The 14,272-nt window shown below is 35.2% G+C and overlaps 1 protein-coding gene across 5 annotated transcripts in view; it reads left to right on the top strand.

Annotated features, from left to right (window-relative positions):
- The window catches only part of TXNL1 (thioredoxin like 1), a 30,486-nt gene extending 18,219 nt beyond the window's left edge, over positions 1 to 12,267 (top strand). For 2 of the 5 annotated variants that reach the window (XM_043443949.1, XM_043443946.1), the window contains 5 exons: positions 1,508 to 1,577; positions 3,412 to 3,584; positions 5,780 to 5,884; positions 10,578 to 10,620; positions 12,032 to 12,267. In XM_043443949.1, the coding sequence (XP_043299884.1) occupies positions 1,508 to 1,577; positions 3,412 to 3,584; positions 5,780 to 5,884; positions 10,578 to 10,616 (387 nt within the window). In that variant the 3' untranslated portion in view covers positions 10,617 to 10,620; positions 12,032 to 12,267. Of the gene's footprint in view, positions 1 to 1,507; positions 1,578 to 3,411; positions 3,585 to 5,779; positions 5,885 to 9,662; positions 9,715 to 10,577; positions 10,621 to 12,031 lie in introns of all 5 variants that reach the window. The other 3 variants (XM_043443950.1, XM_043443947.1, XM_043443948.1) reach the window with 2 other exon arrangements.
- The last annotated feature ends 2,005 nt before the right edge of the window (positions 12,268 to 14,272 follow it).

The following is a 14,272-nucleotide window of genomic DNA, read 5'->3' as shown; positions in this document are numbered from 1 at the left end:
GCACTGCAGAGAATCATAGAACTCTTGGATTGTCTGGAAGGCTGGGTTGAGCCTTCACTGTGCTTAAGTCCTTTTGTTCATCCTTCTTGACCTGCCTTCATACTTTGTACCCACCTAATGAGACTTAATTAGATGAGCACTTCTTTCATGTCTCGTCCTCACTCCCAGTGTAAACCTGTATTTCCCTATATTTTCCTGCAGTGTTGTCTCAGAGAAAGTAGGATATGTAGTTCTGCCTTGATCATGCCATCTCTGTCTTCATCTTGCCTGTTACTTAAAATTTTATTTTCTGAAAATTTTTAAAAAAAATAATTACTATACCATTGCCTCTGCTTTGTCCCCATTCCAGTATATCTTTTACATGTTCACCAAAGTTATTTCTGTAAAATATAAATCATATTTATATTTTGATTTCTTAAAAGAGTTAAGTGATTTCTTCATTGGCTTCAGGAAGAGGATGTCATATGCTTACTGACTTTATCTACTTCTGGCTTTCTACTCTCATATCCTCTTCACCTGTGGTTCAGGTCCCTAAATGGGTCATGTTTATTTTCTGACACCCAAATACAGGTCAAGTATTAAAAGTACTTACATAATTAAAGAGAGTAGTCTTAAGTATTTTCTTAAGCAAATAGACCACAGTGATTTGAAATAAATCTAAATCCCATTTTCCTTTGCTCCAACCAAAACTACCTTATTTTATTGCTTGAAAATACTGTTCACATTGTGCGCTTTGTAAATGGTGCCCTAAGCGTAATGTGGTGATGTGTATCAGAAGGGCTGGCTACAGGTTCCCTGAAATCTTCCTGCTGAAGAAAGCTTCCTCCCAGGGTGGAAGCATAGGCCTTCATCAGACAGAGTTTTGGCTGGAAAGAAGATGGAGTGAGTGAATCAGAGAGAGGCATTTCAGCAGTTTGGTATTTCAGTTCCCTTGGGTGGCTTTCCATATTCAGTAAGTCAAATACATTTAGGATGGAGGTTTGGAAGTTACTAATAGAGCTGTGAGTCCTGTTGTCTTGAGTTTTGAATCAAATAGAGTCCATTTGATATCTAGTCTCTCCACATAACCTGTGTGCATTGTCTCCAAACTGTCAAGTGACCATGGGTAGATGCATCCACAGATAAATTGTTTCAGAAAATACTAAATTTCCTATGTTAAAACCCATAGTTTAAGTTTTAATTTGGGGGTTTTGTTTAATTTTTTGTGGGGGGGGGAGTGGATTGTTGTCAGTTTTTAGGTCATGAGGCTTTAGGTTCTTAACATATAATTTTAATTAATTCTGTTAAATGTTGTTGTTATTCCTTTATAAAAATAATAGATTATTGTATTTCTCAAATGTCGAACTAATCAAGTTACTTTCAGCTTACTGATATTCTGTATTACATTGGTTTTGTTAGATGAATTAAATTTTCTCTGCTTCTTAATTATTTCAATTCTCCGTAGCTGTATGAGTTACTTAAGATGTTTAACAGCCCTTTAAAAATGAGACAATTATTTTCTTCACAGCTTCTTATTACTGTGGCATTCAATCAGCCTGTTAAGCTTTATTCAATGAAATTTCAAGGGCCAGATAATGGTGAGTAATGGGCAGCTTTTCTTTAAAGTAACTTTCTGCTCTATAGAACTGCTGGCATATATTTACAACTTTTCTTTGTTTTAAATTGCTGTATAGTTGATGTACAGTAGTATGTAAGTTTCAGGTGTACAACATAGTGATTTACAGTTTTTAAGGATTATACTCCATTTACAGTTATTCTAAAATATTGGCTGTATTCCCTGTGTGTATCCTTGTAGCTTATTTATTTTATACATAGTTGTTTGTGCCTCTTAATTCCCTACCCCTATCTTGCTTGTCCCCTTCCCCTCTTCCCTCCTAGTAACTAGTTTGTTTTCTTTATTTCTGAGTCTGTTTCTTTTTTGTTAGATTCACTAGTTTGCTTTATTTTTTAGATTCCACATGATAAGTGATACCATGCAGTATTTGTCTCTATGTGCCTCACTTGTCCCACTTAGCATAACATCCTCCTAGTCCATCCATGTTGCTGCAAATGGCAAGATTTCATTCCTTTTTATGGTTGAGTAGTATTCCATTGCATGTATATGTATACTCCATCTTCTTTATCCATTCTATTACTGGTCCCGTAGGTTAAAACTTATTATTAAATAGAGGTAGAAATCTCTTGTTTTGGGAAAGAGCGAAATTGTTCTTGGAACAAAGCAGTGACAAATAATGTAAGATTATTGGGCCAAAAGTAATTTAAAAAAAACTTTCAGCATTTTTCCTCTTCATCTGAAAACGAGGGAGCCCTTTCTTCCAACTAAGAGTTCTAGGTTTGAGGTAGCTGTTTTTCAGGGTGGGAACTGGGGGAGACTTATTTCACATTCTTCCTATTACAGGTGATAAAACTAAGACCCTAGATCCTCCTCTGCGTGTGCTAATTAAAGTTGCATTTTCTTTATACATATTATGATGCTGTAAGCATGAATTTATTCAATAAAGAGTTGTCCTTACTCCCACCCCCTTTTTTCTGTTTCTTTTCTTTTTTTTTTCTTGGCTGCTGGGGGTGGACATGGGAGGGGGCCTGAGGTGGGGAGTGGGGACTAGGATTTGTTGTTGTTTTCTTAGTTGATTGGGAGAAACAGTGCCCTGTTTATCAGATAGCATTCCCTTAAGTCATTTACTATTCTAAGTTTCCATGGGTTAATGATTTTTTCACTAATAAAATTGTTAATTTATTCTGAAAATACAAAGTATTTGTAAAAGCAAATGCCGTAGAAATGAGTATGTAAGCCGTGTGGCTATGGTAAGATTCATCAGTCAGTCACAGAATGCTGGTCTGAAGCTACAGACTAAGACATTCTACAGTGTAATTTTGGCACTGAGCACAGCCTAATCCCTACGACGAAATCTGGCAGTTTGTGTGGTTAATTTCCTCGGGCTAAATATTGTCACCGATGATGCTTTTCTCCTAAATAACAAGAGGTGCCAGTTGATGCGACTGCAAAACTCAGCTCGATGTTTCTTTTATGAAACGACCGTCCTGCATGTGCTGTGGGACCCCACTGCTGCCTTGCCTGTACCTCCTCCCTGGGGGCCGTGCATTCCTCACTGCCTGTCTCCTGCAGTTGAGGGCAGGATCTCTGTGTGTATGTATGCGTGTGCATGTGTGTTTTAATCTAGTATTCCTAGTACTTAGTGCAGTTTTAGCAGGCCAAGAATATACCACTAAATGTCTCTTGAGAGAGGAAGAGCATGGCTATGAAAATACTCAGACGTTCTTAAAATTTCTAAAGATAGAGGTAGGTATGTGCATATGTGGGCATGACTGTATAGAATGAATGTAATGATAAAGATGACAAAGTATTATATGTTTGATGTTAGCATTTAATTTTATTCTGCCATTCTATAGGTCAGGGTCCTAAATACGTAAAAATTTTTATCAATCTACCACGATCTATGGATTTTGAAGAGGCAGAAAGAAGTGAGCCAACTCAAGCTCTGGAACTAACAGAGGATGATATTAAAGAAGATGGTATTGTCCCTCTTCGTTACGTTAAGTTTCAGAACGTTAACAGTGTAACTGTAAGTAGTGTTTCATTCAGATGTATGCAGTGGGTTGGGGGTGACAATTCATGCCATCTTCAGTGTCCTAGCTGATTCAGGTTATCCTTAAAAATGGTTAATTGTTTGAAATGCATAAAAATGTCTAATGAGCTAATTAAATTTTCTTCTTTTTAATTCATCTGTATGCCCTAAAAAGGAAGGTGGATTTTTTTAATTTGTAGGTTTGTCAAATACATATATATATGTCATGTATATGCCAACTTTTGTTAAAAGTTTATTCTAGAACACTTGTTCTTAAACCAGATACTTATTCTTCCTTCGTACCTGGTAATGAGTGAGGATACGTTTCTAAAATCCAGTTTACTTTTGATTCATGCAGTGGCCATGATCTCAGTAAAAATTGACTTTTTAAAAACATAATTTTGTGTTATCTTAATTTACATTATGAAATCAGCAGCTTTTTAGCAGTTACTAATTGCTTTTTTGAATTCTAGTATTAAACCCAGCACATGCTTCTAAACCACCTGTCAGCCAGAGCCCGTTCCATCAGAGCAGGGGTTTAGGAGGGTTCGAGTAGAATGCTGAGAAAGAGGAGTGGGAAGCAGCAGAGCCACCTGAGAAGGGCATGCCAGAGGAGTGTAGTTTCTGTGTGTCAGTGGATTCCAGTTTTTGTAAATTAGAAGAATGCTGTAGCTGTGTTCATTTTGGGAAGTTCTCAGTGGAATTTCACAGAATATACTTAGCGGTAAGATAAAGGATTATATTGAGTTTTGAGTAGAAGTATTTTACCCAGAGTAAATTAAAGAAAATGGTTATATCAAACTGCAACACTGGTTATGAAATATTTTCTTGACTTTATTCATTTGTAACATATTTACTTGTAACATTTATTTGTAACATATTTATAAATATTTGTTACATATTTGAAAGATATTTATTTGTAGCATTCAGTTAATAACACCTATTGCTTTATGTAGTGATGGGAGGAAGGCTTTTGTTTATTAGAAAAAGCCCTTTAAACCCAGAGATCCTAATATAATCTCTTCTGTCTCTGAGAATCACTGAACGTAGTTACTTTGTGACAGGTTCACAGTCTTTACTGTGTCCTATTAAAATCATACTTTTAAACTCATAATTTTAGTCAGTGACTTAAATTCAGACACAGAAAGCACACCTGTCGCTTTTTTTGATGATAAAGTTGAAATGACAGCTTTGATCAGAAAGTCTAAGAAAAATAAGTATATGAATTTTTAAAAGCAGTAAATATAAACTGTTGTGCTTAGATTAAAAAAGCATTGCAAATATAGAGAACTAGTTTAATAGTCTACTTATTATAGACTTGAAGTTTTTAATTGGTAAGCTCAATTCAAGATGAACCTGTGGTTGCCTGAAAAAACAACAGAACTGATTTTCATCTGAAAACGGAAAAAGAATGATGCCCAAATCAAGAGAGGCAATATTCTTAAGTAGACAGCATCTAGAGTGTTATTTTTAAAAATGGAGCAAATTTAAATAATCCAGTGTATTGAAAAAGGACCTATGAATAAAGCGTCTATCTCCTAACATGCTGAGGGAAATTTTTAAATAGAAAGTATAAAAGAAGCAAGGTTAATAAAACATGCAAGGCACAGTATGGGCTTCCCAGGTGGCTCAGTGGGTAAAGAATCTGCAGTGCAGGAAACACAGGTTTGATCCCTAGGTTGGAAAGATCTCCTGGAGAAGGACATGGCAACCCACTCCTACATGCAAAGCACAGTATAGTTTTAGGAGCTGATTGCCAGTGCTCACTTTTTTCTTTTAACATTTTAGGGAGTAGAATGAATGATGGAGTATCAGAAAGAATATAACTGCTAAGATTTTCCTCAGTAAAAAATTATAATTTTAGTTCTGCCTATTGTAATCTTGAGTTTCATGCTCTTTCAGTATTCTCTGTAAATAATTTAATTTTGACCCTTCAACATTATCATGCCAAATCATGCAGAGCTTACATATGTAAGTATCCTGCCATGATTCCCCTTGGACAAGGTAAGAACAGTCGAGCAGACAGTAGAATTAATGATGCTATAGGAATCCTAGTGTAAATGTTAATCCTTATTTGGGTTAATCCTTATAAAGAATGGAAGGTTTTTATTAATGATCTAAGAAAATCGATTAAATGAGCATATTTATCAAAAAAGTGTAATCATTAATGGTAAAATTCTTTGTGTGTGTAGATATTTGTTCAGTCCAATCAAGGTGAAGAAGAAACAACAAGAATTTCATATTTTACTTTTATTGGGACTCCAGTCCAGGCAACAAATATGAATGACTTCAAACGAGTAAGTTTGTTTAAGTGATATCTAGAAGAAATAAAAATAGTAATTTTAAAGAAATAATTTTAAAATGATCAAAATCATATTATGTCATGAAATTTTATAAGGATAAACAGAACAGTAGGGCCTTCTAATCACATTTTTAGATTTCTTAATAAGAAATCTCTAATAAAGATAAGTGTCATTGACAGAGTCTGTTAATGTATGGCATCCAAATAAGAAGGTATAAATTATTGTTTTCTTATAGCAGGTAGTTAGGGATAGTGAAAATTGGAGTACATTAAGTCATTATTAGTGAATTTTTAAGAACTTTGCTTGCTTATATTAAGATTTTGATTATCATTGTTTCTGATGAAAACATATTTAAAATGACAGTGATTTTAATCAAGAAGAATGGGCTCCTTGACTTCACTGAGATGCTTTCAAACCACGTCTTTGTGCTGAAGAACACATTTCAGCAAATAACCCTTCAGTGAACAGGCATATGTGTTCAGTGGCTTTTTTGGTTTGGTTTTTGTTTTTGAGGACATACTCCTAAGGTTTGCCTAAGAGTTTATGTTACCATGGGACCTTTAGAAATAAGAACATTGTTTGATTCTTAGAACTACTTCTAACTGGTAACAGTTCCTGAGGATGACTCTTAAAATATACCGCCATAGAGCATAGCCGTGCCATCAAGAGCTTGGCCAGCACAGAGCCGGCTGCTGTGCACACATGGAGTGTGTAGCAGCCGAGGAGATGGAGGTGCTGCAGAATTCCCCATGGCTGCGTCTGGCAGGTGCTCTAGAACTTGGGGTGATTAGTAAGAGAGGAGGTGTTTCCCCAGGGCCGCCAGTGTGTGGCGGAAGAGGCACCTGGTTTACCAATCTAGACCCCTGTTTGGGGAATTGAAGCCATGGAACACCCAGAAAACTCATTCTTTTTGATGAGGTTTAATTTTAATTCAATTGCAGGAAAATAAAATTTTGTAACAGTGGATGAACTTATAAAACTGGACGCTGACAATAGATATTTTAACGTCATTTTCCAACTGCTGTCTTCCTGTCTCACAGCGTAGTTAACTTTTGGGAGCTGTAGGAACAGTTTTGTTCTTAGATCTGTCATGTGGGATGTTTGACATACGCATAATGACAGGTCAGAAGAAGCAGAGATTAAACATCTACGTTTTTATGATACGAAATGTGCTGCACTGGGAAACCGTGTGAGCAACAAAGACGTTTTGGCTGCCTGCTCTGCTCCTTTGCTTGTTTGAGTCAGATGCCATTGGGTTTGGCTTTAACTGTGCCTTGCATAGTTTGCTTCTAGCGCAATTCTTGCTAAGATCTCTTACTCTGAATCCCATTATTTCCTCATACTGTTAACTCGTCTCTGGTTTCCTGCTTCTCACCTCAGCTTGTGCTGCTTGATTTCCATGTTTCCTCCAGGTAACCCCTACCCTTATTTATCTTCTTACCAGCCTGCCATCCAGTTACAGTTTTTCTAGTGTGCATTAATAATTGCCCATCTCAGGATGCCTCCACCTCTTTGCTTTTAGCATCCCCTCTCCTGTCCCTAGCACTTGCCTGGTGGTTCAGTGGTAAAGAATCCACCTGCCAATGCAAGAGATGTGGGTTCCATCCCCGGTTCAGGAAGATCCTCTGGAGAAGGAAATGGCAACCCACTCCGGTATTCTTGCCTGAGAAATCCCATGGACAGAGGAGCCTGGTGGCTACGGTCCATGGGGTCACAAAAGAGTCTGACACGATGTAGCAACTAAGCAAGAGTTCACATCTCTTCTAGCCTGTTCTCTCTCTTTTTTGACCACCAGACTACCTTTTTTGACTACTATCTTTAGGATAGTAGGGGTGTTTTTCTTTTCTTCTTTGAGAGTATTTGTGTTTGTTCTATAGTACTATATGTTTAACTAGGTACTTTTTTTATTAACCTTATTGAAAATCACTGTAGAATAGTAGTTCTCAAAACTTCATGGTCCCAGGGCGCCTTTACACTGGTAAAGATTGTTGTGGGCCAGTATTTATCTAATGCTTACCATCTCAGAAGCTAAAACTGGGAAATTTAAACAATGTTTATTTACTTACAAATAATAAAATTATTGTGTTAGCACAAGTGATTTTTTAAATTAAAATACTTATTTTCCAAAACAAAAACCAATTTTGTAGAAGAAGAACATTGTTTTACATTTTGACAAATTGTATACAGTCTAGCTTACTAGAATCCTCTCATTCTCATATTTGCTTCTGCATTCGATCAGTTTTGCTATCATAAGTCATGTAGCCTCTGGAAAACTTCATTGTCCATTGTGAGACAGTGAGAGTTAAAGAGGCAAATAACAATTTATTTAGCATTATTATGAAAGCACTTTTGACCTTGGAAAACTCCCTGAATGGGTTTCAAGGTCACCCAGCTTGGATCACACAGAACTGCTGCAAGAATTATGTTAACAGTGTAATGGACTTCCTTCTTGGTGTTCTGGACTTCTTAATCCTTTGCTTTTATAATGTCTGATAAATTTTAATTGTTTGAGTGATTTTCTTATGTATATTAATGTTACATATTCTTCCAGTAGTTTCTGAATGAGATTGCTCTGCTTGTGTCCTTCATTGTCCTGTAGCGTTATTTCTGAAAAGTAAGCGAATATTTTAGTAGTTTTCATATTGTGCTAAGCCAGCAACTTTAGGAAAACTGCAGTTAAAAAGCTAGTTTATGTTTAACTGAAATTGGCCTTATTGAGAGTCACTTATTTAAAAGCCATCAGTGAGTTTGGATTCTAGTGAAGGAAATAATAGATCCGTGCTCTGATCCTTGTAGTCCCTGTGTACTGTGTTATGTGTAGTCATAATCGCTGATAGTAACAAGTTTATATTGTTAAAGGGTAATGCCCTAACGTTTGGAATGCTAACCAATATGGATCAAAGCTTAGTTCAAGGCAACAGTAGGCACTCTAGGTAGAATGGAAAACAGGAACCCTGGGCATGGAAGTGAGATGGTGCAAGTCCTTCATTCAAGGAGAAGTCAAGTGTGGCACTTTCTCTTTACTTATTTAGTCAATTTGACTTTTAAAGGCATTGCAGGCAGTAATGAGAATTTAAAATTTCAGTATAGATTTGGCATGTGTTTTATCAGCACAGAGGAAAGTTCCAGCACCTCTTTGTGTAGTGAAGAGAATTGTATAAAATGACTTTAATGAATGATAAAATAGAATTATGTAGCATTTTCAGTTTCTATTTTTATGTTGCATGAGTTGTTCCTAGTTAATTTTAGTTCTCAGAATGTCATTGATCTTCTCCTTATGTTATTAAGATGACAGAAGCTAGGGTAATGCTGTTGAATCTTGGTTGTGGATAGAAGTCTTAGACCACCTCGCATACTCTTACAGTTTTAGAAGGTCATACTTGTCAGATTTGGGAGACTAGAACGTACCTTCCATTTTTCTGTTTTTGGCTCGTAAGAGGCATTGTGCCCAGATTATAATGTATGCTTAGGCTATCTGTTGTAGTAAATGTGTTCTTTATGTTGCAGCATGAAAAAAGCTTGCCATTTTAATTGAAAGTAGATGTTTTCTTTGCAAAAATATGCTTTTCACATGGTTTGCTTTATTTTAATACAAAAGTAATATAAGTATTCAAAACTGAGCAAAAGGGAAGGGGCTTCTGCTTCTTAGGGAATGAGGTGCATGTGAAAAGCAAAGCAGATTTTCTATCACAGTAATAAAAATAGACTTTTCTTAACTGGCCATTCACCGTATCAGCTATTTTTGTAACATTTTTGTCTGTTTATTTTTCAGCTTTTTTAATCCAACTCAAATGAACTAAAAACAGAAGATTTTTAAAAATGAAGTAATATAAAGATTGACCTTATCTCACTCTGCTCCCCTCCTTGCTTCTCTGCTCATCTAGCACCTGTCTGCTCTCACCCCTCTCACGTCCTCGCCATTGCTGGGGCAAGACCTCTACAGCTTCTGTCATCTGGATCAACCCTCTTGTTACCTAGATTGCCTCAACCATCTCTGTCTTCAGATCTCATTCTAGTCAATGTTTCTCAGTTGGCCTTTTATTTTGTTTCAGTTTTTGTTCTGATCTTGCAACTAGGTGCTTTAGTTTCATTACCATACCAGATTGCTCACCCAACTTTTTTTTTTTTTTTTTTTTACTTTCTCTTGTCTCATTTAATTTTGTTCTACATTTTGAGAAATAATATGCAGTTAAACTTACATTGTCATGAATATTTTAAGATTTAAATAGTTGGATAATGTTTTAATACAATCTAAAGTTTTTATTTTTTAGGAACAATAGAATTATTTTGGAAATCAAATATGAGCAGTTTCACCAAGTTCTTTTATATTAGAGCTAGTGTAATATATATTGATTAGGCTAAAATTGAGAGGTATAGGTTTTCTCATTGGAACTGTAGCCCTAGAATCTTTTTGCTGATTAATTGTGGGCCTGTCCTCTGCTTTGCCAATACAAGTGAGTTCAAGGCCAGTTGAAAGACTTATGGACTGAAAGTCAGGCTGGGTTAAAATATTAACGTAGAAGATCAATGGACTCTTTACTGAATAAATATTTTTGACACCTAGTTTTGATGTACCAAAATTTTTGTTTGTCGGAGGTGTAACATAAAGACTTAAAAATGAATAAAAGAGCTTTACTGTTGGGATGGAAGCTCCATACTGGAATGCTGAATTTCTTCTTTTTTCCAGAGAATACACATTGGCAAGTTGAGAGTTATCAGCCTGTGAAACAGTATGCAGATTCGTGTCTTCTATTGTATCACATCTGCTAAAGTGTTAATTTTTAATATTAATTGTTTTTGTTTTCTTTTGCTTAATCTAATAGCTCTGTGTTTGTGTGTTCCCAAGTGATACAGTGATCAACAGCGCTCTCGGTGCTTATCTGCTTCAATTCATTTGTGGTACAAATAGCGCCCCCTCCCCTCTCTCTTAGGAAAGACACCCCTCCCACCCCCTGCTCTCAAAATCTGAACTGCTTACTTTCATCCACATGCTCTTTTATGAGACTGTCTTCTGTATCTTTTTTGGCTTTTTGGACTTTGTAACACGTGGTTTCCTTGGATTAAAGAGGAGTTATTTTAAAGCAATAAAAGTATTTTTCCTCAAGATGGGGAAAACAGCATTTCTTGCAGTATGTGATTAGGAATTCAGTAGAATGGGTTTTTAATCTTTTCCCATGAATGACATTGACCCAGCCAAGTTCTGTTTTAGACCAGATTTGTACTGAAGATCTTTGTGAGTTTTGCTTGATTCAGACACTGCCTTTTGGACCAGAGTCAATTTAAAATATGAAAATTATATTTATAAATGTACATATAAATTTTGTTACATGTAAATATATGTCAGTGGCTTGCAAGTAGATTTCCTTAGAGACATTTCTGCCATGAGAATACATTATTATGAACTTTAGGTTTAAAGTAAATTGTTTGATTAGAATGAAGTTTTAGAACCTTCCCATACAGGCTTTGTTTTCTAGAACTGTTGTTAGAAATCAGATTTATTCATTACAGTTTTATGCTGCCACATTGATAGCAACCTAGGACATTTTATAAACCTTCCCATGGAAAATTTTTCTAATCATTGACTGAACCTAGATTTATTCTTTATATTTTAGTAGTATATTTTAGTAACCAGGATTTTTAAAAAATAGAAACTAGGCAAAATTAGTAATTTTTAATCTGTTTTCATTGCATGTCTACATATTGATAGAAAAGTCTAGAAACCTGTCATCTTGGGCATGAAGATATAAGTTTAGCATACTCTTTTAATTCTACATTATTTTGTGATCAACATTTGATATCTAATTGCCTAAAAATAGTATGCCAAATATGTTTCACTCATGTAGCATCATCTTTTTATTAACTTCTCTAAACTGTCAGCGTTGTTTTGAAAAGTTGCATTCCTTTTTCTTAAAACAGTGTGAAATACCAAAAATAGCCTGCATGTGTTTTAGTTTTAATTTCTAGAGGCTGGGAGGGGAGGGAGGGTCACAGTTTGCTTCAACAATGAAGATACACTGCATGCCAAAGAAATGCAAATATAAAAATTAATATAGGTTTTAAAAATAACAGTAGTATTTTGAAAATAACTCATATTTCTAGATCAATAAGAGGTATATATGAAGTTATTTTTGTTCTTCCTAGGTAGTTGGCAAAAAAGGAGAAAGCCACTAAAGGTACAAAAGACACTGGAAGACCATATTGCAATCAGATCTACAGCTCCTGGATAATTGCTTGATTCTCGCCAGAGACTTTCAATATTTCATTCATTGCCATTACCAATAAATCATTGCTTTTGTTCAGATGGTATCACTAGTGTTTCTATTGTAACCTTAATACATGCAATTGTAAATAAAAGTAACTACTTTTGCCAAGCTCAATTTTTGTTGTTCTAAATAAGTATTTTCTCTTTCCATTTATGTGAAAATTGGACACCTTCTGATTTTAGCAGAGACTTCAGTGTCTGATAGCGTATTGATCAAAAGCCTGTTTCTCTCTTTAGAGGAGCAGAACTGTTTTAGGAACTAAGGAGTGTATGTGTGTTCATGTGCACACACAGCAAGTGATTTTGACAAGTGGACTTGGAAGAGCTAACTATGTTCAGACTCATAGGTTTGTTAAATAGCAGTTGGGCATCTGGGCTATAGAAAACACCCGAATTATAAACCACCAGAAATAAATAAGTTTAATGAGACTTAGCTGTTCCCACCTCAGACTGTTAGTGGGACCACAGATTTGATACCCTTTTGGATAAACTTAAAATTTGAGTCATCTTTATCAACATATGTTGAAAGGTATGTTGAAAATATATGTTGAATCCAACAGTAGGAAAAAATAAAGTACTGTGAATTCATGAAGCAGGAGGAATTGATATCTTTTAATGACTTATTACTTTAAATGATGCAGTGTAAATATACAGAGATCTTAGTTTAACGTTGAAAATGAATTGGCCACATGTGTATGTTTAAAAGGTCTTTCACAAAAGGCTGGCAAGACCATCTGTTCCGTATGACTTAAAAATCTTAAACTGTAATCTAGAAAGGATTAATAAATTTAATCTTAAAATTTTTCTATTTTTAAAGCTAAAATTTGATTTTTAAGTTTGTCTGAGTATTTTAAAAATTTCAGTGTTTGAAGAGTATATAAGACTTAATTTTGATTCAGTTAATAGTAAATTTGAGGGCCTGTTTGTCTAGGACTGTGATCAAGATACTGATTTGCCTTTGAGACACCAATGTATTTATACATGTTTCTGGAAAAAAAAAAAAAAATCGTGTCCAAGTTTTTGTGGTAATCACTTTCTGAAACCCTAGAGTCACTAAGTAATGTTTAGTTTTCTTTGTATGGAAGCACATTAGCTGGTCTGTGGTGATGTCTACATAGTTCATGTATTTCCTGATTATGTTGCCTTGGATCAAATGGAAACAGAAGGGCAAGAAGTAAAATGAATAAAAGTTTATAAAACACTCCTTAATAGAGACCATCTCAGATTAATCACGTCTGGAATTAAGGGTGAGATTAATATCAGAAGTTTTGTTTTACATTTTGTACATTTAACAAAACCTCTTCGGGTAATTGTTAAAAGTGCCTCACCTTAAGTATTGCTGACCTCATCTTATTTATACTTTTCAATTTGAAACTCCAGTGAACATAACTTCATATTTGTAAAGGATTGGACATCAGATTTATATTGTTTATGTGAATTTTCTATTACTCAGTTGATTGCATAATACAAACATTTCATAATTATTCAAATTGTAAAGTGAGAAATGAATGTTTATAGATAACTGTAACATGTTTCACTACAGGAAGTTTTACAAATAAACATGCATAGTTGACATAATTTAAATTACCAATATGAAATGCTGATGTTTCTCCTAAAACTGTGTGTATACACACACACATACATATATACATTTGTATATGTGACACTGAATTTTTCAAATGAATAGGAAGAGCATTTAAGAAATGTAACCCTAGTTATTGTAACTGAAACCATCCATAGCTAGTATTTTCTTGAAAACAGACAATAGGCTTATTGTTTGTCAGACATAGCAAAAACCAAAACCACGAACAACTCACAAAACTTTTCTCTTGATTTCACTTACATTTTGCATCAGGATGCATTATCTGGTATAATGAAATATAGCCTATCTATAATAGAAACAAAAATATTTCAGTGCGGAGTCTTTGTCACCCTGAGGCTGAGGGCAGAAGTGCAGACAGGCTACCATACTCATGCCTGGGGCAGACATTTATGGTCCATTTTGACCAAATTTTCCCCGAGGCTTGCCTTGTGTTCTAGAAACTACTTAATCTGTGAGTTGAAAACTGTCTGCTATCTTTGTCTCAAGGCTGGAGGGTGTATACTACATACTGAAGGAA

Source organism: Cervus canadensis, chromosome 23 (genome assembly GCF_019320065.1).
Source record: "Cervus canadensis isolate Bull #8, Minnesota chromosome 23, ASM1932006v1, whole genome shotgun sequence".
NCBI classification, from domain to species: domain Eukaryota; kingdom Metazoa; phylum Chordata; class Mammalia; order Artiodactyla; family Cervidae; genus Cervus; species Cervus canadensis.
The sequence above is the reverse complement of the archived record's forward strand: the minus strand, read 5'-3'. Positions and strand labels throughout refer to the sequence as shown.